This window comes from Hippocampus bargibanti, linkage group LG13 (assembly GCF_051943395.1).
Source record: "Hippocampus bargibanti isolate YZ-2025 linkage group LG13, ASM5194339v1, whole genome shotgun sequence".
Classification (NCBI taxonomy): Eukaryota; Metazoa; Chordata; class Actinopteri; order Syngnathiformes; family Syngnathidae; genus Hippocampus; species Hippocampus bargibanti.
This window is the reverse complement of record NC_142746.1, coordinates 20344743-20370641: the sequence shown is the minus strand read 5'-3', so window position 1 is coordinate 20370641 and position 25899 is coordinate 20344743. Positions and strand designations below refer to the sequence as shown.

The 25899-nt window shown below is 40.6% G+C and overlaps 1 protein-coding gene across 2 annotated transcripts; it reads right to left on the bottom strand.

The window, feature by feature from the left end:
* On the bottom strand, positions 1-23406 carry LOC148889673 (phosphatidylinositol 3,4,5-trisphosphate 3-phosphatase and dual-specificity protein phosphatase PTEN). Of its 2 annotated transcripts, XM_089012137.1 has the most exons (10): positions 22663-23406; positions 8668-8752; positions 8523-8567; positions 8401-8444; positions 6917-7155; positions 6006-6147; positions 3145-3213; positions 2651-2817; positions 1417-1707; positions 1-269 (listed from the first exon to the last, which is right to left on the bottom strand). In XM_089012137.1, the coding sequence occupies exons 1-10, from the start codon at positions 22739-22741 to the stop codon at positions 84-86; spliced, it is 1347 nt and encodes a 448-aa protein (XP_088868263.1). In that variant the 5' UTR covers positions 22742-23406; the 3' UTR covers positions 1-83. The 2 variants fall into 2 exon arrangements, with proteins under 2 accessions (XP_088868263.1, XP_088868264.1); XM_089012138.1 differs by lacking the exon at positions 3145-3213.
* Positions 23407-25899: the final 2493 nt, after the last annotated feature.

Here is a 25899-nt window from a genome sequence, read left to right as displayed (position 1 = left end):
CTCTCTCTCTCTCTCTCTGCTGTATAATTTTCTTCTGTGTGTTTTTTTTTTTTCCGTTAAATGTTTCTTCTTTTAAAAAGAGTTCAGACTTTTGTGATCTGCGTGTGCTGCTCTTCGTCAAAAGGTTCATTTTCCGGATCAGAGTCAGTGGTGTCAGAGTATCTGTAATGGTCTGGCTCATTGTCGCTGACGTCCGGCGTGACGGATGTCGAAGTGCTCGCCTCGGAATTCGAAGGCTCCTCCACGGTTTTCGTGAAATACAACTTCACCTAAGGGCGAGGGGGGACGGGGGGTGACACACACACAGACATCAGTAACTTGGAAGTATTGTGGAAAACAAACTTTTAATATATGCTCCGTCTCTGCGGTTAATTTGTAAAAAGTGCAAGGTGTCTGCGGATTCCCATTAGCCCGTCTGTCTATGGCATTTCACATTAAACATGAGCATTAAAGAACAACCGACAATTTTTTTGATTCCTAACTGAAATCAGAAAAACGTTTTATAGCATCTAAAATACGCAGGCTGATATTTTTAGTCAAATGCAAAACACCAATAAAAATGACTTGAAGTGTCCCAAAACTACTTCAAAATGACCTCAGAGATGGCGAGTTTCAGAAGGTCCCGCCCCCTTGTTCGTGACGTCACACCAGGACGTCTTGCCTTGTTCGAGATCAAAACAATGGCTCACGGAGTTCAGATTCTTTTCAGAAGATGCTTTCTTGTTACTCATCTAGTTATGAATCTGATTCAAATAGTTCTGAAGAGGAAAGCATACATTTTTGCAATCGATTAAAGAAGTCCTTCTGTGTCATTTTGAGGCGTCTGGACTCCAATGTAGCGTCTCAGAAAATGCACAAGATGGCGCCAAAGCTCCGTTGGAAATGCGCTGATTTGTCCGCTGGGAATTTGTGTCAAGTAGTATCAAATCGTAGTCTTGGTGCAACACACAACGATTCACCATCGCGTTATTTATGTGTTTTCCTTCTAATTTCGCCATCAACACAAAGTTTTCAGATCAAACAAAGTACCCAAAATGCATTGTGTGTCTTTTTTTCGTTCAGGCGCGTTCCTTCAGTGACGTCACCAACTCGAAAACGAGACTTCCTGAATATTCAGTGTGAGTCTTACAACGTAAAATATAGCTATATGCCATGGAATGTTTTTAAAATACGCTCAGTAGAAGTCTTTTGAAGTTATTTTACAAATTATGGACACAACTTGGCGCTTGAAATACGTTATTATTATTATATTATTATTATTATTATTATTATTCAGCATCAATACGACTTCACATATAAGGCACCCCTGCGTATAAGGCGCAGGGTCATCTTTGGAAGAAAATCAAGGCTTTTGGGTGCACCTTATACACAGTAATTGATCGGAAACATCGCTTTTGATGGATTTTCCATGTTTACCTTGAAGTTTGGCGAGAAGTAGCGGTTGGCTTTGTCCTTATTCGCCTTATCCAGGTCGTTTTTGGTCAGCGTCAGGATGAGGTAGTCCCTGTCGCCGCCGTCCCTGCCGCCGCCGACGTTTCCGTCCCTGCATTCCACGCTGCTGGGCGGCTGCTGTTGGACCTGGCTGCCACCGCTCCCGCCGCCCTGCTGGCTGTCGGCGTTGTTCACCGCGCCGTTCTCCAGCTTCTCCGCGCCTTCCTCGGGGCCGGGGATGAAGAAGGTGTTCACCCAGAAGTGAAACATTTTGTCCTGGGATGGACAAGAAGAAAATAGTCCATTCAAGCAGGGGTGACATGATTTTGACGTTATAAAAATCCACCGCATTTGAGCATTTTTAGCATAGCATTTAGCATTTTTTTAAGTCATTCACTACCATACACGAATTTATTCGGGAATTGAAAATATGACGTTGAGCCCCATTCCCGAATTTTTTCGGGTTTTGTTTTTTTTCTTGTTTGTGTGCCGATAAAGCACACAAACCTCTGGTGATGTTTTTCCCTTCCACAAGGGGGCAACATTTCCCTTTCTTCTATGTTAGCACGTTGTTCTAGCTTCAGCTGTAATTAAAGTGCTGTATAAACAAATATGTATATACAGTAAAGTCTCGTTATATCGATATCGGTTATATCGATAGTACTGCTTATTACGATACTATTTCTATGAACTCAAGGAGAAAATTACATGCCGGCAGGATCGGATATATCGATAGTCTGGTTATATCGATATTTTTTCCGACTCCCGAGAATATCGATATAACGAGACTTTACTGTATTTATTGCATTGCATTTTGGTCAGCCGTCCACATTTTAAGCTCAGATAACTCCAGACACATATCATTTAGGAATTAACTTTTTATTCTGGTGAAAGAAGAGAGTCTAAGGTTTGTTACGCTGCAGTGAATGGTTATGGAGTCCTAAAACGCAATATTCTGTTGGAACTGGAATTTGAGTAACAATGACAAAAACCCTGGCACTGGAGTGGACACATTTTTGCACATGTCTGGCAGTGAATGAGTTCATAAACAAGGCCATAAAGTGACAAATAAGAAAATGTGAATAAAATTGATTTTAAAAAAGCCTACAAAATTGACAAAAATGTGATGTGTAAAATCATTTAAATGTCAAAAGAAATAATTTTCGATGGGAACATATTTTACTAAAAATTTCTAATCCTATTTTATTCACCCACTGACCTTCTTCATCATCTTGTTCTGCTTGTGGAAGAACTCCACCTTGATGTCGCCGCACACCGGCAGCGGCTGCGGGAACTCGAAGAACATGTGCTTTTCCTCACGCCGGGTGTGGGTGGGGTTGGACGTGTGGATCTTCACTTTGAGTTGATACACGACGAACTGGGGATCTGTAAAGAGGCGGCGGTGAGGACGCCACACGTAGTCGGCGCGAACTGATCGTGAGGAAGGAGGCTTTTAGCGCCCGAGAAGAGCGATCGTGCCAATATGTTATGACGTGAGTGGACGCATGCAAATGCACCGACAATCAAGAAAGAAAAGCAACATGCTAACATATGAAAAGACCCAAAACCAGAGATGCAGGACCCTATTCTGATAGCTTGGTTGTATCCTGTCAAGCTAAAAAACCTCAACCTGCCTACGGATGCTGGATCTCTGGGGGCTGGTATAAGAAAATGAATGGAATGGGAAATAACATGGATGAAAAGCTCATTTACCCCAATGCCAATTCCCTTTCTTGAAGCCCTGAGGGGTTGGCTCGCTCCTGTTTTTAACGGTACTGTCTCCTTAAGAAAGGGGGGGAGAAAAAAAGGGAGATGGTGGTCACAAACGGCACCCAAAAGCAAGGGGGGGGGGGGGGCAATTGACAGCGAGAGCACGGCAGGGTACAAATACAAGAGAGGTGAACACAAATATTTACGGATGTATTTACATGGGGCAGGGGAAATCGCTCGCGATCAAAACACTTAAAGGACAACCGACACCATTTTTTGGTTTCCTAACTGACATCAGAAAAACGTTTTATAGCATCTAAAATACTCAAAACGCAGGCTGATATTTTCAGTCAAATGCAAAACATCAATAAAAATGACTTAAAGTGTCCTAAAACTGCCACAAAATGAGCTCGGAACTGGGCAGATTCAGAAAGTCCCGCCCCCTTGTTCGTGACATCACACCAGGATACTCCTTCACAAACTGCCTTGCTCCAGAATCAAAACAATGGCATCAGAGAGTTTAGATTCGGAGAAGATGCTTTATTGTTACTCATCCAGTTATGAATATGATTCAAACAAATAGTTCTGAAGAGGAAAGCATAAATGTTGGCAATCGATTAAAGAAGTCCTCCCGTATCAATTCGAGCTGTTAGGAGTCCAATGTAGCGTCGCAGAAACTGCACAAGATGGCTCCCAAGCTGATTTGTCTGCTGGGAATTTGTGTCAACTAGTATCAAATAGTAGTCTTGGTGGAACACGCAACAATTCACCATCGCGTTATTTATGTTTTCCTTCTAATTTCGCCATCAACACGAAGTTTTCAGACCAAACAAAGTACCCAAAATGCATTGTATGTCGCTTTCTTGGTCAGGGGCGTTCCCTCCGTGACGTCACTGAGGGCATCAACTAGAAAACAAGACTTCCTGTTATATTCAGCATCAGTCTTAAAAAGTAAAATATAACTATATGCGGTGGAATCTTTGTAAAATGCGCTCAGTAGAAGTCATTTGAAATGATTTTATAAATTATGGACACAACTTGTCCGGCGGTGTCGGTTGTCCTTTAAGGCAGGGGTCGGGGGAGGGACTGCGCCAGAGCACACAAAACTTCAAAAGGAAACGTTACAAAAAAAATAATCATAAATGTCATAATGGTTTGTCTGGCACCAAAGAATCATTAAAAACAATCTAAATCAAATTCTTTGATGGCTCTCTGTTGACTGAGAACATGGGTTGCAGATATCGCTCAGAATAGGTCCACTCATATTAAAGCATGAAATAAAAGGAAGGATTAGAAATAAAAAGATGGAATCCATCCAGTTAAGAGTAAGAAAGCCACAAATTATACATTTTTTTTGGCAGACGAGTTTTCGGACCACAGCAGTCACACATACAAGACAAAATTGTGAGAGGTACACATGAACGAGTTAATACAATTGGGTTAACTTTGCCACCATGAACAGAGCAGACGACATACATGTCAAACGAATGAAACCCCAAAATGATATATTGTTGACACAGCTGAAACATTGTTCATTAAAAAAAAATCATCATCTTCAGTCTATTGGTATCAAGAAACCATAGTAACGAAATTAAGACGCAAGGAAAATTGAAATTTTCAGGACTGTATCAGTGTGTCACATACACATTTATGTGAACCGGTGCGTTAGCTTACTTGAAATTGAAAGTATGCTATCAATTTCATCCTATATTTTTTAAAATAACTCCTGTACATTGGCCCTGATTAATATTACGGGTATAGCTTCGATGTGGGAGCTTCCCGAGGTAGACATTTCTTAGCTATATAGCTATCTAGATGGCCAGCTATTTGCTATATGGCTATCAGGCTAGCTATCCATTGGCTGGCGAGCTATCTGTTGGATATCTATTAGCTGGCTGGTTGTCCAGCTGGCTATCATTAGCTGTATAGCTGTCTAGCGAGCTATATGTTTGCTATCTATTAGCTACTGTATCTACTAGCTGGCAAGCTAGCTTACACAATTAATACAGCAAAGAGAATAGTGTATTTCTACTTGGTTACTTCCCACCACTGATATTTTTACGTGTTCTCCGCTAGCTTTTTTCTCTCTTCACTTCTTTTTATTTATCTCGCTGTCCAGCTATCTATCGAGTCATCTGGATAGCTATCTAGATGCTATTTAGCTACATAGATGGCTACCTAGTTAGCTAGATATTTGCTATCTATTAGCTATCAAACTGGCTGGCTGGCTGACTAGTTTTCTCGCAAGATATCTGTTAGCTATATATCTATGTAGCTTGCTAATCTGGCTTGCCATCTAGCTAGCTACCTACCTGGCTACCGAGCTAGCTAGCTATTTGCAATCTATTTGCTATCTAGCTGGCTGGCTGGCTATCTGGCTGGCCTTCTCGCTGGTTATCTGTTAGCTATATAGCTACCTGGTTATATATTAGTTATCTATTGGCTATCTTATAGCTAGCTAGCTAGATAGCTTTCTATCTATTTGAGTTCCTTCCGGTTTGAGTTGAACGTTGGCGCGTGTGGCTGCCGCTGCTCACCCACAGAAAAACTCCTCCTGTGACTGTAAAATGACCTTGAGAGTTTTGAAAGGCGCTTATAAATGAAATGTATTTTTATTCTCATGAATATTAGCAAAAAGGCATTATTATTTCAAGGTCAAGTTGACCTTGAAGAGGAGAAAAAGCGGATGGAAAGGCCTCAAAAAGAAAAAGCAGGCCACAAATATGGCATTCTAGTTTGATACCAAATAGGACAACAAGCTCCACTCCGGATACATGCATTATGTGAGTTGCGCGCACGCTTCCCACCGACCGGATATTCGGCGCCCAAATGTGAAACACGAACGCGTGCGCGCGTAAACTCACTGCAGGTGCCCCCACTGAACATGGGCAACGTCTCGAACACCATTTTGTGGAAGAGCAGCGCCACCGGCTTGTACTCCAACTGGTTCTTCAGTAGGTAGCTGTAGTAGTAGACGTAGCGGCGCTGGCTGGGGATGGTCACTCCCTGGCAAATAAATAAATAAATAAATACATAAATAAATAAGTATTAGGTTAAGAGATGGCAAACATGTCAGGCACCTGACGGCCAGTTTGGGCTCTGTTACTCCAGGAGATTAAAAAACATGCGCCTTTTACGCCAAGATGGTGCCCGAGTAGGTAGCCGTCAGCAAGTGATCCCACGAGCCTCTTCTCGGCAGCATCGTTTTTGATAGGTAGGAATGTCGGTGCAGTTTGACTGTCATTGCCGGACAGTTCCGGGCCGATTTTGCTTTTTTTGCGCCTGTAATGGGCAGTGGCTTGGAATCGAAGCGGATTTACGTGGGACAGTAGATGTGAGACAATCTTAGAACCCCGATGTGTATGTTGAACTGTCGCGGTTGGAATTGAAGCGGATTTACGTGGGGCAGTAGATGTGAGACAATCTTAGAACCCCGATGTGTATGTTGAACTGTCGCGGCTTGGAATTGAAGCGGATTTACGTGGGGCAGTACATGTGAGACAATCTTAGAACCCCGATGTGTATGTGGAACTGTCACGGCTTGGAATTGAAGCGGATTTACGTGGGACAGGAGATGTGAGACAATCTCTTTTCGTCAATGGATGCGACAGCTACGTGTTTGCTTATAGAATTTAGCTTGTAGCAGACGTGCACATTGAACCATGACTTATAAACTAAATGTATTATTATTATTACTGTAACGTACAATTATTCTTGAAATGAATATTCAGAGTTGAAACTGCATTCAGGCCATGTTCCCGAAAGCGGATCTCACCTTCTTGTCCCTTGTCCTGACCTCGCCGTAAAAGTCCAGCGCCTCCTGGGCCTCCTGGAACTTGCGGCGGTGGAGGAGATAGGCGCAGATCATCACCCCGGTGCGGCCTTTGCCAGCCTTACAGTGGATGGCCGCTACATGATTGTCGTCTTCGCTGAGCCACTGGTCCAGGTCTTCGCAGAACGGCTTGATCAGCTCCAGCTGTGGGGGATTGTGGTCTTCGAAAGGGTACTGTGCAACTGAGGGAGGGCGGGCAGACATTTTGGTGAGATTTTAACAAGATTAATGAGTCGTGAAATGGCAAAAGGGTGGAAAATTTCAGGATAATTTCCAATGGGAGGTTAACGATGGAAGAGATTCAGAACTGGAAGTTTTCCGTTGGGATGAATTGGGAATTGAGGGTAATTCGGTCGAAAACATTCATGACAGGTGGATTCTTTTTGGACAGCGCTGATTTGCCGATTGAGTCATAGTGTTGGGCCGTCAGGGCCTGCTAGACCTTCTCTGCTAGCCTAAATATATCTGAATCACAGACTAATGTGCATTATATTTTGTCTGTGAATTCTTATTAAATAATTCCAAATTGCTATTCGTGATGTTTCTAGTGTGTCTGCTTGCATCTGTTGCTGTTGCAATATCACAACTTCCAAGATGTACAACCCAGAGCTCTTTGAGACAAAAAGCTATCCATTCCATCAAGCCATCAACGACAATCACAAAGGTAAATAAAACGAGTTTATAACACAGTACAGTTTATTTCTTTAATTATAATACCATAGCACATTTATAATACATAAAATAAAAAGTTTTGAGGCTTACAACATTGGAAAGTAGAAAATTATGTTTTATGGGGAACTGGGAACGGATTATTCTCATTTTAATGGTTTCCTATGGGAAATTAATTTTTGCGATACACACTTTTCGCCTTACACACTGTCTGGGAACCAATTAAGTTCGTAAGCCAAGGTATCACTGTATTTGGAGGACACCTTTGTTGCTTTGACTTGAATGTACAGTAAAGTCTCGTTATATCGATATTCAAGGGAGTCCGAAAAAATATCGATATAACCGGGACTATCGATATATCCGACCCTGTTTGCATGTAATTTTCCCCGTGCGTGCATAGAAATAGTATCGATATAACCGGGACTATCGATATATCCGATATCGATATAACGAGACTTTACTGTATCTCCAAAAGTGTGCTTGAGAAGTTCAGACGCATAAATTCAACACACACTGCATGCAAAATAGTTTTCGCAATGCGAACATTTTAAACATTTTCCACGACTCCATGCGCGTTTTTTATTTTATTAAGAGCCACCCTTTAATTTCGGTTTGGACTCATAAATTCCTTTTCAATCGCATGGAAGTGTTTCCTACAATGAAAATTTCCGTAATTTTCCAATTTAGCTAGTCATGAGTCGTTTGTGGAAAAATGCATGCGTATTGGGCAAGGAGGAAAAAAAAAAAAAGCAGCTTACCTCTGCAGTTAAATTTGGCAGCGTCGTAGTGTCTTTCTGCGCAGCTGGAAGGCGAATATCCGGTTAGAAATCAGGAATGGGTAAACTCAAAAAGCGGAAAATAAACTATGAGGAACACTTACAGGTTGTAGATTTTGTAATGGTTTTTATGCTTCGAATCCAAAAACCTGTTGATGGGAGAGAGACGAGAAAGGAACACAAAGTTAGGAAACGAGGGGGGGAGGGGGGGCAGAGGCAACATTTTTCAGCAGGAACGCAGCAACTCACCGTACTACGTCGTCTATATTGTTTCTGTACACGCCTTCGAGTCGCTCGGCTGGAAAGCCCATGGCAATGATGTTTGGGTAGATATCTGCTCAGTCGGGGCGGGGTCAAGGAAAACCGCATAATAATAATACATTTCAAAACTCTCAAAGTCATTTTACAGTCACGGGATAAGTTTTTTTGTGGGTGAGCAGTGGCAGCCACACGCGCCAGCGTTCACTCAACGCGGAAATGACTCAAATGGATAGAAAGCTAGCGAGCCAGCAAATAAATAGCCAACAGATAGCTAGCTAGATAGCTAGACAGCTACACAGCTAATAGATAGAAAGCTAGACAGCCAGCCAGACAGCTAATAGATAGTCAACAGATAGCTATCTAGAGAGCTAACCAGCCAGATAGCTACATAGCTAATATATAGCTAGCTAGATAGCCAGCCAGCCAATAGATAGCTAGCCAGATAGCCAGATAGCTAATAGATAGAAGATATAACAGCTCGATGATTGACTGAATGATGCGCGCAGACTCGACAGAATTTAGGGGGAATCCATTAACGTTCGAACAACGCCAGATAGCTACACAGCTAATATATAGCTAGCGAAATAGCCAGCAAGCCAGCCAATAGCTAGATAGTTATATAGTTAGCCAGCTAGATATAATAGAGGGCAAATAGATAGCTAGATGATTGAGTGAATGATGTGGATGACGCGCTGACTCGACAGAATTTAGGGGGAAGCCATTAATGTTCGAACAATGCCAGATAGCTACATAGCTAATATACAGCCGGTCAGATAGCCAGCCAATAAATAGCCAATAGATAGCTAGCCAGCTAGATATAATAGATTGCAAATAGATAGCTAGATGATTGAGTGAATGATGTGGGCGACGCGCAGACTCGACAAAATTTAGGGGGAATCCATTAACGTTTGAACAACGCCAGATAGCTACACAGCTAATATATAGATAAAGAGATAGCCAGCCAGCCAATAGATAGCTAGCCAGCTAGATATAATAGATAGCAAATAGATAGCTAGATGATTGAGTGAATGATGTGGGCGACGCGCTGACTCGACAGAATTTAGTGGGAAGCCATTAACTTTCGAACAATGCCAGATAGCTACATAGCTAATATATAGCTAGAGAGCCAGCCAGCCAATAGATAGCTAGCCAGATAGTTAGCCAGCTAGATATAATAGATAGCAAATAGATAGCTAGATGATTGAGTGAAAGATGCACACTGACTCGACAGAATTTAGCGGGAACGAGTTTACAACCGAAGGAGTTAAAAGTGTCGTTCCGATGAATAATTGCCGCGCTTCCCTTTCGCCTCATGTCATAAGACCAAAAACATTTCGGTAGTCTGTGGGGCACCGACCGAGCCTTTTAAAACGGTGACTTAACACAATGCGTTACTTGTTTAGCTATTTAACGAGACATCACCATCGCTAGGAATTAGAGCACACGAGTCGGCGAACGCAGACATGGTCAGCAGACCGTGACAAAGTTTCGAATCGGCGTCAATACCGCCGTATCATCACAGGCGCGGCTTTCGATGCTGATCTGCGCGTGTTGGCATGTTGTGACAGATGGCCTTGACGGTGAGGAGAAAGGACATCAAGAACTGCGCTCCTGCCCGAGCTTGGGCCAGGACCACATGTGGGCGCATGAGAGGAGAGTCTCCGCTACGTGACCCCGAGTGTAGTTTTAGAGCGTAAACGTTATATCGGCATGGCTGCAACACGCCGTATATCTCATGTTGGAGTACAGTTCGCATGCCTACGTTTTACTCGCCGTGCCGGGTTCCCCTGGGCATATATGACAAGGGGAGACAGTCAAAACCGTTAAGGAATGGTCAAGGCCAGTCAATTGGAAGTTCAAACAGAGTGCAAGAATGCGGATGGCAGGTGATTGCGACTTTCTCATCGCCGGATTTTACAAGAGACAAAAACGGAAGAGAACCAAAATGCGGCGACACAAATCTCGCTGTAGTCAAACGGACCACTTCACACTGATTTTCACACTTCAAGCTTTGCAATGGGAAGCTACTGCTAATCAAATGTCTTGGTCTCATGATGTCAATACGGAAAACTGTTTACATGATTGACTATTGCAATTCACTTCTCTTTGGTGTCCCTCAGAAACTTCTCCACAAACGTCAACTCGTCCAGAATTCTTCAGCCCGGATCATCACCAGAACCTCATCCTTTCACCAAATCACCCCCGTCCTCCAAGAGCTCCACTGGCTCCCGGTCAAATATAGAATGAACTATAAAATTCTTCTTTATACATTCAAAGCTTTCCATAACCTTGCCCCCCCTTAACTATCTCGTGGTTGGCAGAGGTAACAAAAATAAAATAAAATAAAAAAAATCTGCTGACAGAAATAAGCAGTTATGATAAACGAGGTATGGAGAGGAGCATTTCTGTACAGCAAAAGTTTGAAGAGAACTGACTTTGGCATCAGAGGGTCTAACCAGGTGCTTTTATCATCAGCTCGAATAAAGTACTACAAAGTCAGCCATTTTACTTGGTATCTGGTCTGATGCTTCTTTAACTCAATCAAGACCAAGAGTGACAACTTCAAATTGAGTATCAAAGTAAACAAAAAAGAAATGACTGCACCCAAGCATTGTTTTCGCTAAAAAAGTACAGTGATACCTTGGCTTACGAACTTAATTAGTTCCCAGACAGAGTGTAAGGCGAAAAGTATGTATCCCAAAAAAAAATTTCCCATAGGAAACCATTAAAATGAGAATAATCCATTCCCAGGTCCCCATAAAACATAATCTTCTACTTTCTAATTTTGTAAGCCTTAAAATTACACAATATATCTTATTTTATGTATAATAAATGTGCTATGGTATTATAATAAAAAAAAAATTATAATAACCGTATAATAACGTCGTTTAACCTTGCAGTAACTCTATCACAGTCGTCTGCCTGTCACTTAAATGTTTAAACCACCTCCCCTCACTGCTGCGTTCTTGACCAATCACGTGGCTTTAACCGAAGACTGGGGGCAGGGAATAGAGGACTAAAACAGTCGGCTGCCATTTTGTTGTTAGAAGAACGGGCTCACTCATTGAGGCAGCTCCGTGTGTATCCCGAAAAATTGTTTGTATGCCAAGGTAAAATTTTCATAAATTTAACATTCTTAAACCAAAAAGTTCATAAGCCAAAGGGTTCGTAAACCGAGGTATCACTGTAGTATGAAATCACGTTTGTGGAACTTTTTTTTTGAGATGACATTCAATGCGCTACAAGAGGCAAAGCCGTGACATGGCCGACCATCTCCACAATTCAACGTGGCATTTTCTTGGTGACGTTCCGACAAATCTGAGTCATATTTTTTTTTTCACAATTTTCCAAACGTTTCGATCCTGACGCAAGATTCGCGAATCCGTCACTGACGACGCCTGTTTTGCCCGCTCTTTGTCAGACTGCGGCGCCGGGCACTGCGGCGCATAATAAACGAGCGTCCGCCGCCGCGTAGCAAAGCCGGAAGACTGTCTGTGATGCGGGTCAGGTTACATCATCTTTGTTGAGATAATGAAATAAATAAATAGGCAGACAAACATCTGAGTCTGGATGCCACGTTCGTGCCTGGCAATGGACAATCCCCCAATGGCAGATTGTTCGGGTTACCGAGCAAGAGCTAAAATAAAATCTGGCCTGTCACTCAAAAGAAGCTGATTGAAATGGCCCAGTGAATGACATGATGTCTAAAGTGGTGTCCCGCGTTAAAATAACTATTGTGGCAAATATGAGACGACACACAAAAAAAGGGAGCGCCAAATGCTTCTCAAATTTTACAATGTTTCTCTCTTTCATATTGTCATAATTATTAATATTAATAATTATCTCTATTTCTGTTGTCATATTATCTTTGTGTTGTCATCTTATTTATTATTTAGTTTTTTTTGTGTTATTTTGGCTTCAAGATGGCGCTGCGAGAGTGGCTGCCTTTCCAGCATCTCCTGTATGTTGTTTTTCTACTTCTTTCTTTCCTTTCATAACTTTGCTGCTGTGAAATGTCAATTTCTCTACTGCGAGACTAATAAAAGTAAATCCAATTTCCAATCAATACCTCAAAATGATGAATGAAGGTGTGCTTGAGAGCTTTGAAAGGCGCTTAAAATAAAATTATAACAAATACGTAAAATAAAATTATTGTTATTTTTTTATTATATTTATTATTTTTATTCTTCTTCTTTTCCCGTCAAGGGGTCGCCACAGCAAATCAGTGTCCTCCATCTTCAGAGGTTTGATTCGCATGTTTGTTTTGGCCAAGCTTTTACGTCAGATGCCCTTCCTGACACAACCCTCTGTATTTATTCGGGCTTGGGACCGGCACAAGAAGACGTATGTCCCTTTGTGGCTACAGAACAAGCAACTCGCTCAGTAAAAAGCTCCCAAACACAAAATGGTCCTCGACACAGCAACACAGTGTTATTTATTTCCTGTTTTTTTTATGAAGAAACAGAGAGTTATTTACTTATTATTTTTATTTTATTATTTTTATTATTACTATTATTTGTATTATCATTTTTTATTAACATTTTTCATTACCATTTTTTAAATTATTATTATTACTATTACTATTATTACAATCGTTATTATTACTATTATTCTTACTACTGTTATGATTACTATTGTTATATTATTGTTATGATGATGATGATGGATGGTGATTATTATTATTATTATTATTATTATTATAAAGAGCTGGTCCTTGATTTATTTGATTTCCTTTCCGAAAAATGGTGAGGTAACCCTAATTTGAATGTGTCATAGTCTATCGCTAATCTGCCCTATAGCAGGTCATATTCCATCATAAATATCATTTTTATTTGTATTAAAAACACTTAAAACAACAGAAACGTAGACCAATCAAAGAGTAGCTATAATTATAAGAATAAGAGCTTTTGGAATATGGCAGCGAGTCTCCAGTCACCAGATCCAAATCCAATAAAAGGGGCTGCAGTAATGGGACACTGGCATTATGCACGCACACTCAGCAAATATTTATCAAGCATTTGACAATGAAAATCTCATTTGACAGCAAAAATGGGGTGAGGGGGGGTCCCGATTCTTGTGCTAGTAAGGTATACCCAATAGAATGGCCAGTTAACCAGCAGGCAGACGAAAAAGAAAGAAAGGGCAGCGCCTCGTGTGCATCTCGACTGCCGTTTTCCGAATTGAATGATGTCATCGAAAAGGGGCTGCAGCAGAGGGATAAAAAAAAAAAAAAAGGGGGGGGGGGTTGAAGCGTCAGGGCCAATTATACAGTGACACACATACGCTCTTAAAAAAAAAAAGAGGAGCACATCAGTGTCAGGTTGCCGCGAAAGGAGAATAATCGAGTTGGCGCAAGCAACCGCCGCCGCCTACCTGAAAGCGAAGTCTGCTCTTCGCCATAAAGCCGAGGGATTTCACACTTTTAACCAGTGACTAAAAGGGCAACCTTTTCTCACACTTAAGGTGTCCAAAATAGGGAAGCTAAGTGTTTTTAATTAGATACCGTGATACCTTAGCTCACAAACTTAATTGGTTACCAGAAAGTGTATGTAAGGCGAAAAGTTTGTCTGCCGAACATTTAATTCCCGTAAGAAACCATTGAAATGAGAATAATCCGTTCCCAGGTCCCCATTAAACATAATTTTGTCCTAAATAAGCCTTAAAACGACACAAAATATACATTAGTTTACGTATAATAAACGTGCTATTGTATTCTAATTAAAGAAATAAACTGTACGGTATAATAAAGTCGCTTTTGCTCACGAACTTTTGGCCTTACGAACATTAAATTCGCGAGAATATAATCTTGGCATACAAACTAGTTTTCGGCGGACGAACCAAACCACACAGCGCCACGGTGGCTGGCGGACTGGTTTTTGTCACCCCTCCCCCTTTCTTTGAATGCAGAGGTGGTTTGTTATCGAGTGGAGTATTTTTGCTATTATGGGACTGAAAAAGACCCCGCCACAGGCTAGTGTTAAGGCGTAGAGGACACAAAAGAAAATTACGCCAAGCAGAAGATGGAGATCATCAAAAAACACGAACGTTTGTGTGGCTAAGCGTCTCAGTACCAGTATGCTAAATCGACCATTGCTACGTGTGGCTAAGGGTGTTTCTGTGTTGTCAAAGCAACGGTCTCAGGCAATAGAAGAGGTTGAAAAACGTCTGTTGATTTGGATTAACGAAAAGCAGCTAGCAGGGGACATTGCGAGTGAGGGTATTATCGCAGAGAAAGCACGGCAACTTCACTCGGATATCATCAAGAGGCAACTACATCAAGGGCCATCACAAAGGTAAATAAAAGGACTTGATTATACATTATTGGTGTTTATTTCTTTAATTACAATCCAATAGAATCAGAATCAGAATCATCTTTATTGCCAAGTATGTAGAACACACAAGGAATTTGTTTCCGGTAGAACACGCTGCACTAGTATCGTTGTCAAAAAAACTGCTAAGTGGCACTATACAGTTCCATTTTGGCTACTGTTGAAAAATAGCACGTTTATTATACATAAAATAAGGTATATTCTGTGTAGTTTAAGGCTTATTTAGTAAAAAATGTTTTATGGGGACATGGGAATGGATTATTCACATTTTTAATGATTTCTTATGGGAAATAAATGTTTGACTGACAAACTTTTCGCCTTAGACAAACTTTCTGGGAACCAATTAAGTTCGTAAGCTGAGGTATCACTGTATATGATTCCAAGTGTTTTTATTTTAATTAGATTCATAGCACAGATCCTTATTAACTCGGGAGAAACTCAAGCCCAAGGAATGGAGACAGGGAGGTGAGGCCGACTCGTGTGGGTGGGATGAGGAAGGGGTTGGGGGGTGCAGCTGGGAGGAAATGCAACATGCGGGAACCTCTGACGGAAGCTCCGAGTAGGAGAAGAAAAAAAAAAAAATCTGCCATTTTAGGAACGCCTTCTTTTTTAAACCCTTGCCTGGGTTTTATGCATACGCCATATCTGCAACTGAGCAGGAGAGAGTGCGAGCATGGTTGAAGGGTGGGTGGGGGGGTTGCTGTGGAGAGACAGGAAAGGAGGCAGAGGAAAGGGGGCAAGAGGGGAGGGTGAACTCGAGTGGGAGTAGACAAGAAAAAAAAGAGCAAAGAGGAATGAGGCGGTGGGCCGAACCAAGATCACTTGCTTAACTCGTACTTTTAACTGTGTATTACATAACTGGATATTGTTTCAGACGCCCCGCCAAAAAAAAAAAAAAAAAAAAAAACGATAACAGGGACCGCATTGTAGCAACCAGAACCCGCCCCCCCCCCCACGAGCACCCACCCGCATCATATGAAAGGACATGCCTCCTTGACCACAAGCTCTGTACAGGCAACAATAACTAGAGCGAGCGAGTCGTGACATTTCCACAGCTAACATCGGACTAAACTTTTCGAGTCCAACCGCACTATCCGCGGTTGGACTCATTCACTGCCAGACGATGTGCAAAAATGTCTCCGCTCCAGTGCCAGGGTTTTTGTCATTACTCAAATTCCAGGACGCAAAGAATATTGAGTTTAAGGACTACATACACATTCAAAACAGCAGAAGAAACCTTAAACTCTCTATTTTCATCAGAAAAAAAAAAAGAGTTAATTCCTAAGGTATATGGATCTGGAGTTATCTAAGCTTGAAATGGGGGCGGCTGTCCAAAATACAATACCATACATACATCTTGATTTAGATAGGATAGTGCTATAAACACCGCTAAAGCTGGAACAAAGCTGTTTTTTGACATATTGCAACATAAGAAATATTTTTGAATATTTCCCACCTTCCACCACCCCCCAAAAAACACACAAAAAAACTGTTTTTTTAATGATTTCTGCCTCTGTTGCCAATTTAAAATGAAGATATTAAACATTAAAGCACAAAGCATTGTCAAGTAATGAAATGTTCAACCGACAATTCAGATCATCGTGGTTTGCAACTGCTACACAACCAAAATGTGTTATTGATTCATTATGGATCATTTAAGATTCATTATTTACAGAATTATTATTAATTCGGTGTCTGGATTTTAGGCAAATATGCGAATTGGTATGAATATTCTGTATATACAGTAAAGTCTCGTTATATCGATATTCAAGGGAGTCCGAAAAAATATCGATATAACCGGGACTATCGATATATCCGACCCTGTTTGCATGTAATTTTCTCCGTGCGTGCATAGAAATAGTATCGATATAACCGGGACTATCGATATATCCGATATCGATATAACGAGACTTTACTGTATATAAATATGACAGAGCGAGAGAGAAAGAGAGACAGCTAGCTAGCGCTCGATTCCGATTAGCAAAGCTAACTATCATCTCAAAGTTAGCAAACAAAAATGTCACTTTGTCAACTTATTGATAAATGCAGCAACAGGATAACAACCAATCAAATACAACTATCAATTTTGTGTTAACGATGACAATGCAAGTGAGGTGATGGTGAGGCCTCATCTGGTGAGTGATGTGGGTGTCATAGGACAAGGGTGTAGAACTGGCTGGCTATTAACTCAATCGCTTCCATTCCCGAATGTATTCGGGAATTGAAAAGTGTGACGTGGAGCGCCATTCCCGAATTTGTTCGGGTTTTGTTTTTTTCTTGCGCGGGGGTGCCGAATAAGCGCTGGTCAGACCTATGGCAATATTTTCCCTTCCACGAGGGGGGGGGCAGCATTTGCCTTTTGTCCATGTTAGCGCTTTGTTACAGATTTAGCTGTTGTTATATATGAATCAATACGGATGTATTGTATTTTGTACAACCGCCCCCATTTCAAGCTCAGATAACTCCAGACCCAAATAACTTAGGAATTAACTCTTTTTTTCTGATGAAAGAACAGAGTCCAAGGTTTCTAACAGTAAATTGAATGTTTATGTGGTCCTAAATATCAATACTCTCCAGGTCCTGCAATTTGAGTGAAAATGACAAGAACCCTGGCACTCGAGTGGACACATTTTTGCACACTGCCCGGCAGTGAATGAGTTAACTAGCTAACCTGTGAGCCAGTGTGTGTTAACGGATTGTGTGAGCTCATGTATGATTTACACCTTTCTATTCGTCTCATCCGTTTGTTGAGTATAGCACGTTTGGGATTGTCGACGGTTTTTTATGATACATTCGTTTCTTATCTTCTTCCCACACTTTGAACGTTGCCTTTTAGGCACTCCTTCCTCATGACCATGGCGCCAATATTTTTCTTGTTTTACTCGGGAGACTGCAATAAAAATTGCTCGTTTGCAGAAATGATAACTGCAAAGCATCGAGGAAGAGATTTTGCTGTCCAGATAGCCTGGATCCAGCTCATATCATGTTGGACTTTAGTTTGTTGTCTCAGTTCCCCCAGAAGTCCAATCCGAACAAGTCACCACTGATCGGATCAATCAAACATATCAATTAATCGATTAGTAAGCCTACTTTGAGTTCAGGCAATTATCCAAAAAGCGCAAGCCATGTAATAATGTGTACTTTTTACCAAAAGGCCCTAAAAGTACTGCATCAAGTCGCTTACAAACTGTGTGCTAAGGCAGACGGCCAACACTTGAGTATCTTCAGGCCGAAGGGAGTCAAATTTCACTTTTTAAGGGACAAACATCCCAATAGCACAAGCAAGACATTACAACTGGTTGATTGCGGCCTCTGCCACTCTAAAAAGTAAACACAGGCACGCACAATGAACCAGAACCCTCAAACAGTTCTACTATGACTCGTGAAATTAAAATGTGAAGAAATCAAACGCCAAAACAAGCCCGAGTTTGACAGTTCTAAGAATTTCAATACGATTTCTGGGCTATGTGAAAGGACTTTACATTAACACACATAGTCTGGAAAATCTATTTTTCCAACATAACACCTCCAGCGCTCCAATATGCAGTGATACCGCAGCTCACGAACACAATTGGTTCCCAGAAAGTGTGTGTGTGAGGCGAAAAGTTAGTCTTCCGAACATTTATTTCCCATAAGAAACCATTAAAATTAGAATAATCCGTTCCCAGGTCTCCATAAAACATATTTTTCTACTAAATAAGCCTTAAAACGACACAAAATATACGTTATTTTATGTATAATAAATGTGCTATTGTATTGTACTTAAAGAAATAAACTGTACCGCATAATAAAGTCATTTTATTTACCTTTGTGATGGTCATTGATGGCTTAATAACTTCCTTGTTCTTAAGGATGGTAGCAATGGTCGACTTAGCGTACTGGTACTGGGATGCTATGTCACACAAACGCACACCTCGTTTGTATTTTTCAACGATCTCCTTCTTTTGCTCGATCGTAATTTTCTTTAATGTCTTCTCATGCTTAAAACTAGCCTGTGGTGGGGTCTTTTTCGGTCCCATAACAGCAAAAGTACACTCGATATGGTCCAAAATGTCAATCAAACACAAACCACATCGGCACTCAAAGAAAGGGGATGACGAACTAGGACGCCGTGGTTTGGTTGGTCCGCCGAAAACTAGTCCATCAGCCATCATAGCGCTGTTCGACCATGTTGTTTGGTTCGTCCGCCGAAAACTAGTTCGTCAGCAGAGACTATTTGCTTGTGAATTTAATGTTCTTGAGGCGAAAAGTTCGGGAGCTGAAGCGTTCGTCAGATGAGGTTTTACTGTATTCACAAGCAAAATTAGCAACAATGCTAATACTAGGGGCAGCATCAACCAATACATTTCTACATATATTTATGTACAAATAACCACAACACAAATCTCAACAATCATATATATATATATATATATACACAGTAAAGTCTCGTTATATCGATATCGGATATATCGATAGTCCCGGTTATATCGATACTATTTCTATGCACGCACGGAGAAAATTACATGCAAACAGGGTCGGATATATCGATAGTCCCGGTTATATCGATATTTTTTCGGACTCCCTTGAATATCGATATAACGAGACTTTACTGTATATATATATATATATATATATATAGTAAGACTGGAAAATTCTCAAGCATGAAGCAGCACCAGCCAGTTGCACAAAAATATGCTCATGGATGTAGAAATGACCGGAAGGTCAAAACCAGATATATTCCTATTTTAGTCTTTCTAAGAACCACTTCAAAGAAATTCAGATCTTACATTGAATGGACACGAATACAAATCTCATTATTATGGATAGTTCCACTTATTGAATTTAACCAACCCCTATAAAAAATACATAAATCACCATAATCCAAATACTTCTTTCATCACACAATTGAATGATTATGGATGGTTCCACCGATTCGAAGAAAATGTAAATGATACGACTTGAGAGAGTGAAAAGTCATGACTAGTTCCTTAGTGTGATCGTGACATTAGCGGCTACAATTACATTAACGTGATTTTCTGCGTTATTCATTTAAAATCAGGCTTTGCTGGCTTTCGAATCAAGCGTTTCTGCATACAGTATTTATATTTATATTTATAAAAGCATAATGTGCACATGCGCAGTATTATTATTGCACGCATTACTTGATTTATTTGCCTCTATGTTTATTTATTCGCTATCTATTTGCTACCTATTAGCTATCTATTAGCTATCTCGCTAGCTATTGATTCTAAAGCTGTCTAGCTAGCTAGTTATTAATTACATAGCTATCAAGCCAGCTATTAACTATATCGCTCAATCATAATAGTATATATGGTATATCTATCTATATAGTATATATATCAATAATATTAGTCATATAGCTATCTATCTACCCAGCTATTAGCGAGCTTTCTATCTATTTGAGTTACCTCCGGGTTGAGCGAAAGTCGGCGCTTGTGGCTGCCGCAGCTCACCCACAGAGAAAACTAACCTATGACTGTAAAGTGCCCATGAGAGTTTTGAAAGGCGCTTATAAATGAAATGTATTAATTTTATTAATATAATTATTAATATCTAGCTATCTATAAGCTAGCTATTGGCTGGCTGGCTAGCTTTCTATCTATTTGAGTTATTCAGGGTTGAGTGAACGCTGGCGCATGTGGCTGCCGCTGCTCACCCATAGAAAAAACGTGTCCTATGACTGTAAAGTGACCTTGAGAGTTTTGAAAGGCGCTTAGAAATGAAATGTCTTCTTATTATTATTATTATTATTACTATTACTATTATTATTACAATAGTTATCCGACCACTACGGGGCGAGCACGACGTTAAGGTTACTTGAAGCTGCCAAATAAGCAAACAAAGGGATTTTTTTTTCCTGAAGCACAAAAAAGAAATATACGTACGACCGATTACAACAGACCCAAATAATTAAATCTCAAAAATTCTCTCACAAATATTGACTATTATTCAATAAACTGAAAACAAATCAAATTAATAACAAAAAATCCACCAGTATATTCCAAGAAACCTTGCTTAATTAACAATGACAGCACAGAGCGGCGCTGGCTGATGAGATTGTTGTAAATCTCTTATTTTGATGAGGTCATTGATCAATCAGCTCTTAAGAACAAATCACTGATTGGGTATAAAATGCTAAATATTTGCTGATTCGATTCACCTGATCAGATCTGTGCAAACTGTACACAAGTCCAAGATACTGCAGTGATTCGCTCAGGAATATAAACCGTGCTTGCATCTACTTCAACACTGCACAGAATGTACTTTTTTAACCACAAATGAATTGCATTTCCTCCCGTTGCAATGGTACACAAGCATTTACGTCGGATGCCTTTCCTGACACAACCCTCTGTATTTATCCAGGCTTAGGACCGGCACAAGAAGACACTGGCTTATGTCCTCAACTACCGCTCATATTAGTGATACCTTGGCTTACGAACTTAATTGGTTCCCAGACAGAGTGTGCAAGGCAAAAAGTGTGTATCCCAAAAAATAATTTCCCATAAGAATCCATTAAAATGAGAATAATCTGTTCCCAGTTCTCCATAAAACTACTTTCTAATTTTCTAAGCCTTAAAACTACATAAAATATACCATATTTTATGTATAATAAATGTGCTATGGTATTATAATTAAAGAAATAAACTGTATTGTATAATAAAGTGGTTTTATTTACCTTTGTGATGGTGGTTGATGGCTTGATGGAATGGAGTGGCCGGTTTCATCAGCATTAAACACTTGATGAACGTAACCTTCTTCTTTCACCATGTTGAGGAATGATCCCCTGTAGGTGCTTTCTCTGTGATAATTTTATCTAGTTCCTCATCATTTCCCCATTGTGGGACAAATAAAGGTTTTCTGATCCTGATCAATTGTGTTCTGTTTAGCTGGGTTGATAGCTTTTTGCATCAAGTGTAGAGATGGCTTGTGCGGGTTATTTGTGGAGCCTGATTGATGGGATATTTTAACCTTGCAGTCTACCTCTGCCTTTGAACTATCAAAGTTGAAACTCTCACTGTCGTCTGACTGTCTCTTTAATGTTTAAACCACCTTCTTGCACTCCTGCGTTCTTGACCAATCACGTGGCTTTAACCGAAGACTGGGGGCGGGGAAATAGAGGACAAAAACAGTCGGCTGCCATTTTGTCGTCAAGTCACATCACTCTTTGAGGCAGCTCTGTGTTTGAAAAAAGTTTGTATGCCAAGGTAAAGTTTGTATGCCAAGGTAAAATTTTCATAAATTTAACGTTCGTAAACCGAGGTATCACTGTATCTTGTCAGTCAGGAATCGCATGCGTTATAATTCCAATCCGGTAAGAATAAAAGCAGTGAGCGTCCAAAAAATGCAGCACCAGTTCCCTCGCATTTTATTAAACACACACACACACACACACACACACACACACACACGCTCACACAATGTCCAGTAGGACGGGAATTTCCTGCTGCGATACGACGGTGACATGAGTGCACGCCGCTTTGACAGATCCACCATCTTTCAAACACGCTTGATGACAGCCCCAGCTACCCCCCCACCCCTTGCTAGCCCCCGTTAGCCTTCCCCCACCCTCACGTTTCTCATTGTAAGTTTTATAATAAGCACCGATGCATGGTTACGAATCGCTAAAATAAGCCATTGGTGAAAAGGATACACGTTAAATCCAAGTCGAAGCCGTCCTCCTGGTATCTCCTTTTGTTCCGGCTGACAATTTCTTTAATAATGGCAGTCATTGCAGCGGCTGACAGGAGTCTATTATGTGGAACTGATGAAAGCAGGCTTTTAGTTGGTTCGGCGGCACACGGCGGTTCCGTTCGGTGGGGTATCGGTAAGGGGAGAAGGGAAAGGGGTGGGGGGTCCACCTCGGGGCTAGCCAGCCGAGCTCGTTGGGATTAGACAGGCTTCCTCTGGAACATAAAGACGGGCCTTGCTCGGCTTCTCCTCGGCGAAGGCCCGACTTTTCCAATCCCGCGGTCGCTCTTCCAAATACTCCCCAGCGAAATACATGCAGTTGTCCACAAAATAAGACCCGGGTTCGGTCCGAAGCGTGAAAAAAAAGTCACTGGTCGCCCCCGAAGGAAGGGGGGGGGGAGGGAAAAAGCACGTATCCAGTCACTCGGACGGGGTAGGAGAAGGGGGGGTTGGAGCTAGGCTAGCTCGCTACGATCCGGAAAAAAAAACCCTCCTTAGCGATTCAACATTGTTACCGAGCACTCATCAAGAACATCGCGGCGAAGGGAAAAGTGACCGGCTCCACCTCAGATGTATACAGACTATAGAAAAATCAGCAATATGCACAGATTGTTTTGACAGCTCCGTCCCGTGGAATCATCTTTCCTTTTTAGCAGCTCCAGCTGAACTCAGGCTTCCATCATGGCCTCCACCGAGGAAAAAAAGAAGGTAGAGCAGGCAGGGCTTTTTAGTACACGTATCACGCCGCCTTGTCAGTGTAGTCCCTCAGTTTGATTAAAACGGTCAACCATACGATTAGTTAACCGAAACCAAATCTTATAAATGATTATTTGAACTAAAAGAAGATATTAGGCGATATTTGAAGACAAATGAGCGTGCTATATGGGACTACTGTATTTGCTCGCGGCGGAAGGATACGTACGCATCGGCTCCCTTCTGTCAGAGTGATCACGTGTGACTATAATTAGGGAAGTTTCTCACACGAAATGTCACTTTTTGGCGGTTTTTTTTCTCGCTTACAACTGAATCGCCTTATGAATTAAAATGTGGAAAATTAATAATGAATTTAATCATGATATTTATTTTTATTTTTAAAGGACAACCGACACATTTTTTTTTTTTTGTTTCATAACTGACATCAGAAAAACGTTTTATAGCATCTAAAATACCCAAAACACGCAGGCTGATATTTTTAGTCAAATGTAAAACACTAATAAAAATGACTTAAAGTGTCCAAAAACGACTTCAAAATGAAAACAGAAATGGCCAGTTTCAGAAGGTCCCGCCCCCTTGTTCGTGACGTCATGCCAAGACGTCTTGCCTTGCTCGACAATCAAAACAATGGCTTCAGATTCGGATAAGATGCTTAATTGTTACTCATCCAATTCTGAATATGATTCAAATAGTTCTGAAGAGGAAATCATAAATGTTTGCAATTGATTAAAGAAGTCCTAGCATGTCAATTCGAGCCGTCAGGACTCCAATGTAGCGTCCCAGAAAATGCACAAGATGGCGCCCAAGCTTCGTTGGAAATGGGCTGATTTCTCTGCTGGGAGTTTGTGTCAACTAGTATCAAATAGTAGTCTTGGTGCAACACACAACAATTCACCATCGCGTTATTTATGTTTTTTCCTTCTAATTTCGCCATCAACACGGATCAACACGAAGTTTTCAGACCAAACAAAGTTGCTGGCTAGCTAGCTTTCTATCTCTATTTAATAGTGACATTCAGTGTATTAGCTCACTAACTATCCAGCTAACTACCTGTTAGCTATGAAACTATCTAGCGAGCTATCTGTTGGCTATCTATTAGCTATCTACACGCTGGCTAGCTAGCTTTCCATTTACTCCCGGTTGAGTGAACGCTGGCGCGTATTACTGCCGCTGCTCACCCACGGAAAATTTATCCTCTGACTGTAAAGTGACCTTGAGATTTTTGAAAGACACTTATAAATTATATGTAGCATTATTATTATCATTGGCTATATAGCTATCTATCTGTTGGCTATGTACTAGCTATCTACTAGCTGGCTAGCTAGCTTTCTATCTGTGTTTAATACTGACATTCAGTGTATTAGCTCACTAACTAGCTAATTAGCTATTAGCTATTATTATTAGCTATTAGCTATGAAACTATCAAGGTGGCTTACTGGCTAGCTAGCTTTCTATTTACTTCCGCTATTGAGTGATATATATATATATATATATATATATATATATATATATATATATATATATATATATATATATATATATATATATATATATATATATATATATATATATTTGGGGAGATTTATTCCAACAGCTGTCCTTGTCGTTCCCTTTGTAACAAGACATGTCAGCTCCGCCGTAGTTTGGAGATTTTATTAAATCCTAGGCAGTGCCGCTCGGCAGATTTGAAAATTGGGTTACCTGGAACATCACAGATTAAATGATTTTATCCCCTTGTAAGGCTAATTAAAAAAAAATCTGCTTCTTGCAGGAGAAGATGGTTGTGCTCATCAGGAGAAATGCTCATCCCGCTTTAAACCCGGCAGAAAGCTTAATGACTGGATCAATAAATCGTCAGTCATACAAATGTATCCAAACACCTCGTAAGTATCACTTGAAAGTAGCTCTTTAAACTATTAAAATGGCAGGATCTGTTAGGAAGCATCATCAGAGATTTTAATCCTGTAGAATATATATATATATATATATATATATATATATATATATATATATATATATATATATATTTTTTTTTTTTTTTTTGTTCTATCGCAAGGAGCGGAAATGTTATGTGATTTTAACATTTGAGATTGACCTGAGGAGGGGGGAAAGAGATATATTGGTGATTTAATTGAGATTGCAACTTAAAGGACAACTGACACCATATTTTTGTTTCCTAAGTGACATCAGAAAAAACGTTTTATAGCATCTAAAATACCCGAAACACACAGTATGATATTTTTTGCTTTCTTGTTACTCATCCAGTTATGAATATGATTCAAATAGTTCTGAAGAGGAAAGCATACATGTTTGCAATCGATTAAAGAATTTATTCCGTGCCATTTTGAGGCAATATTGGGGTGGGGGGGGGATAGATCACCAAAAAAAGAGACAGAAAATGGCGTCCAAGCTCCTGTGAGGAATGAATCAGCCCGTTTCCACAGGTTAATAAATTCCTTCCATGGAGCTTGGTCGCCCTCTTCTG

Coding starts and splice junctions, on each gene's coding strand:
- LOC148889673 (XM_089012137.1), bottom strand. CDS start 22,741: ATGACTGCCATTATTAAAGAAATTGTCAGCCGGAACAAAAGGAGATAC. Junction 8,568..8,667: donor AATATAGACGACGTAGTACG/GTGAGTTGCTGC, acceptor TCCCATCAACAG/GTTTTTGGATTCGAAGCATA. Junction 7,156..8,400: donor TGCCAAATTTAACTGCAGAG/GTAAGCTGCTTT, acceptor GCCCTCCCTCAG/TTGCACAGTACCCTTTCGAA.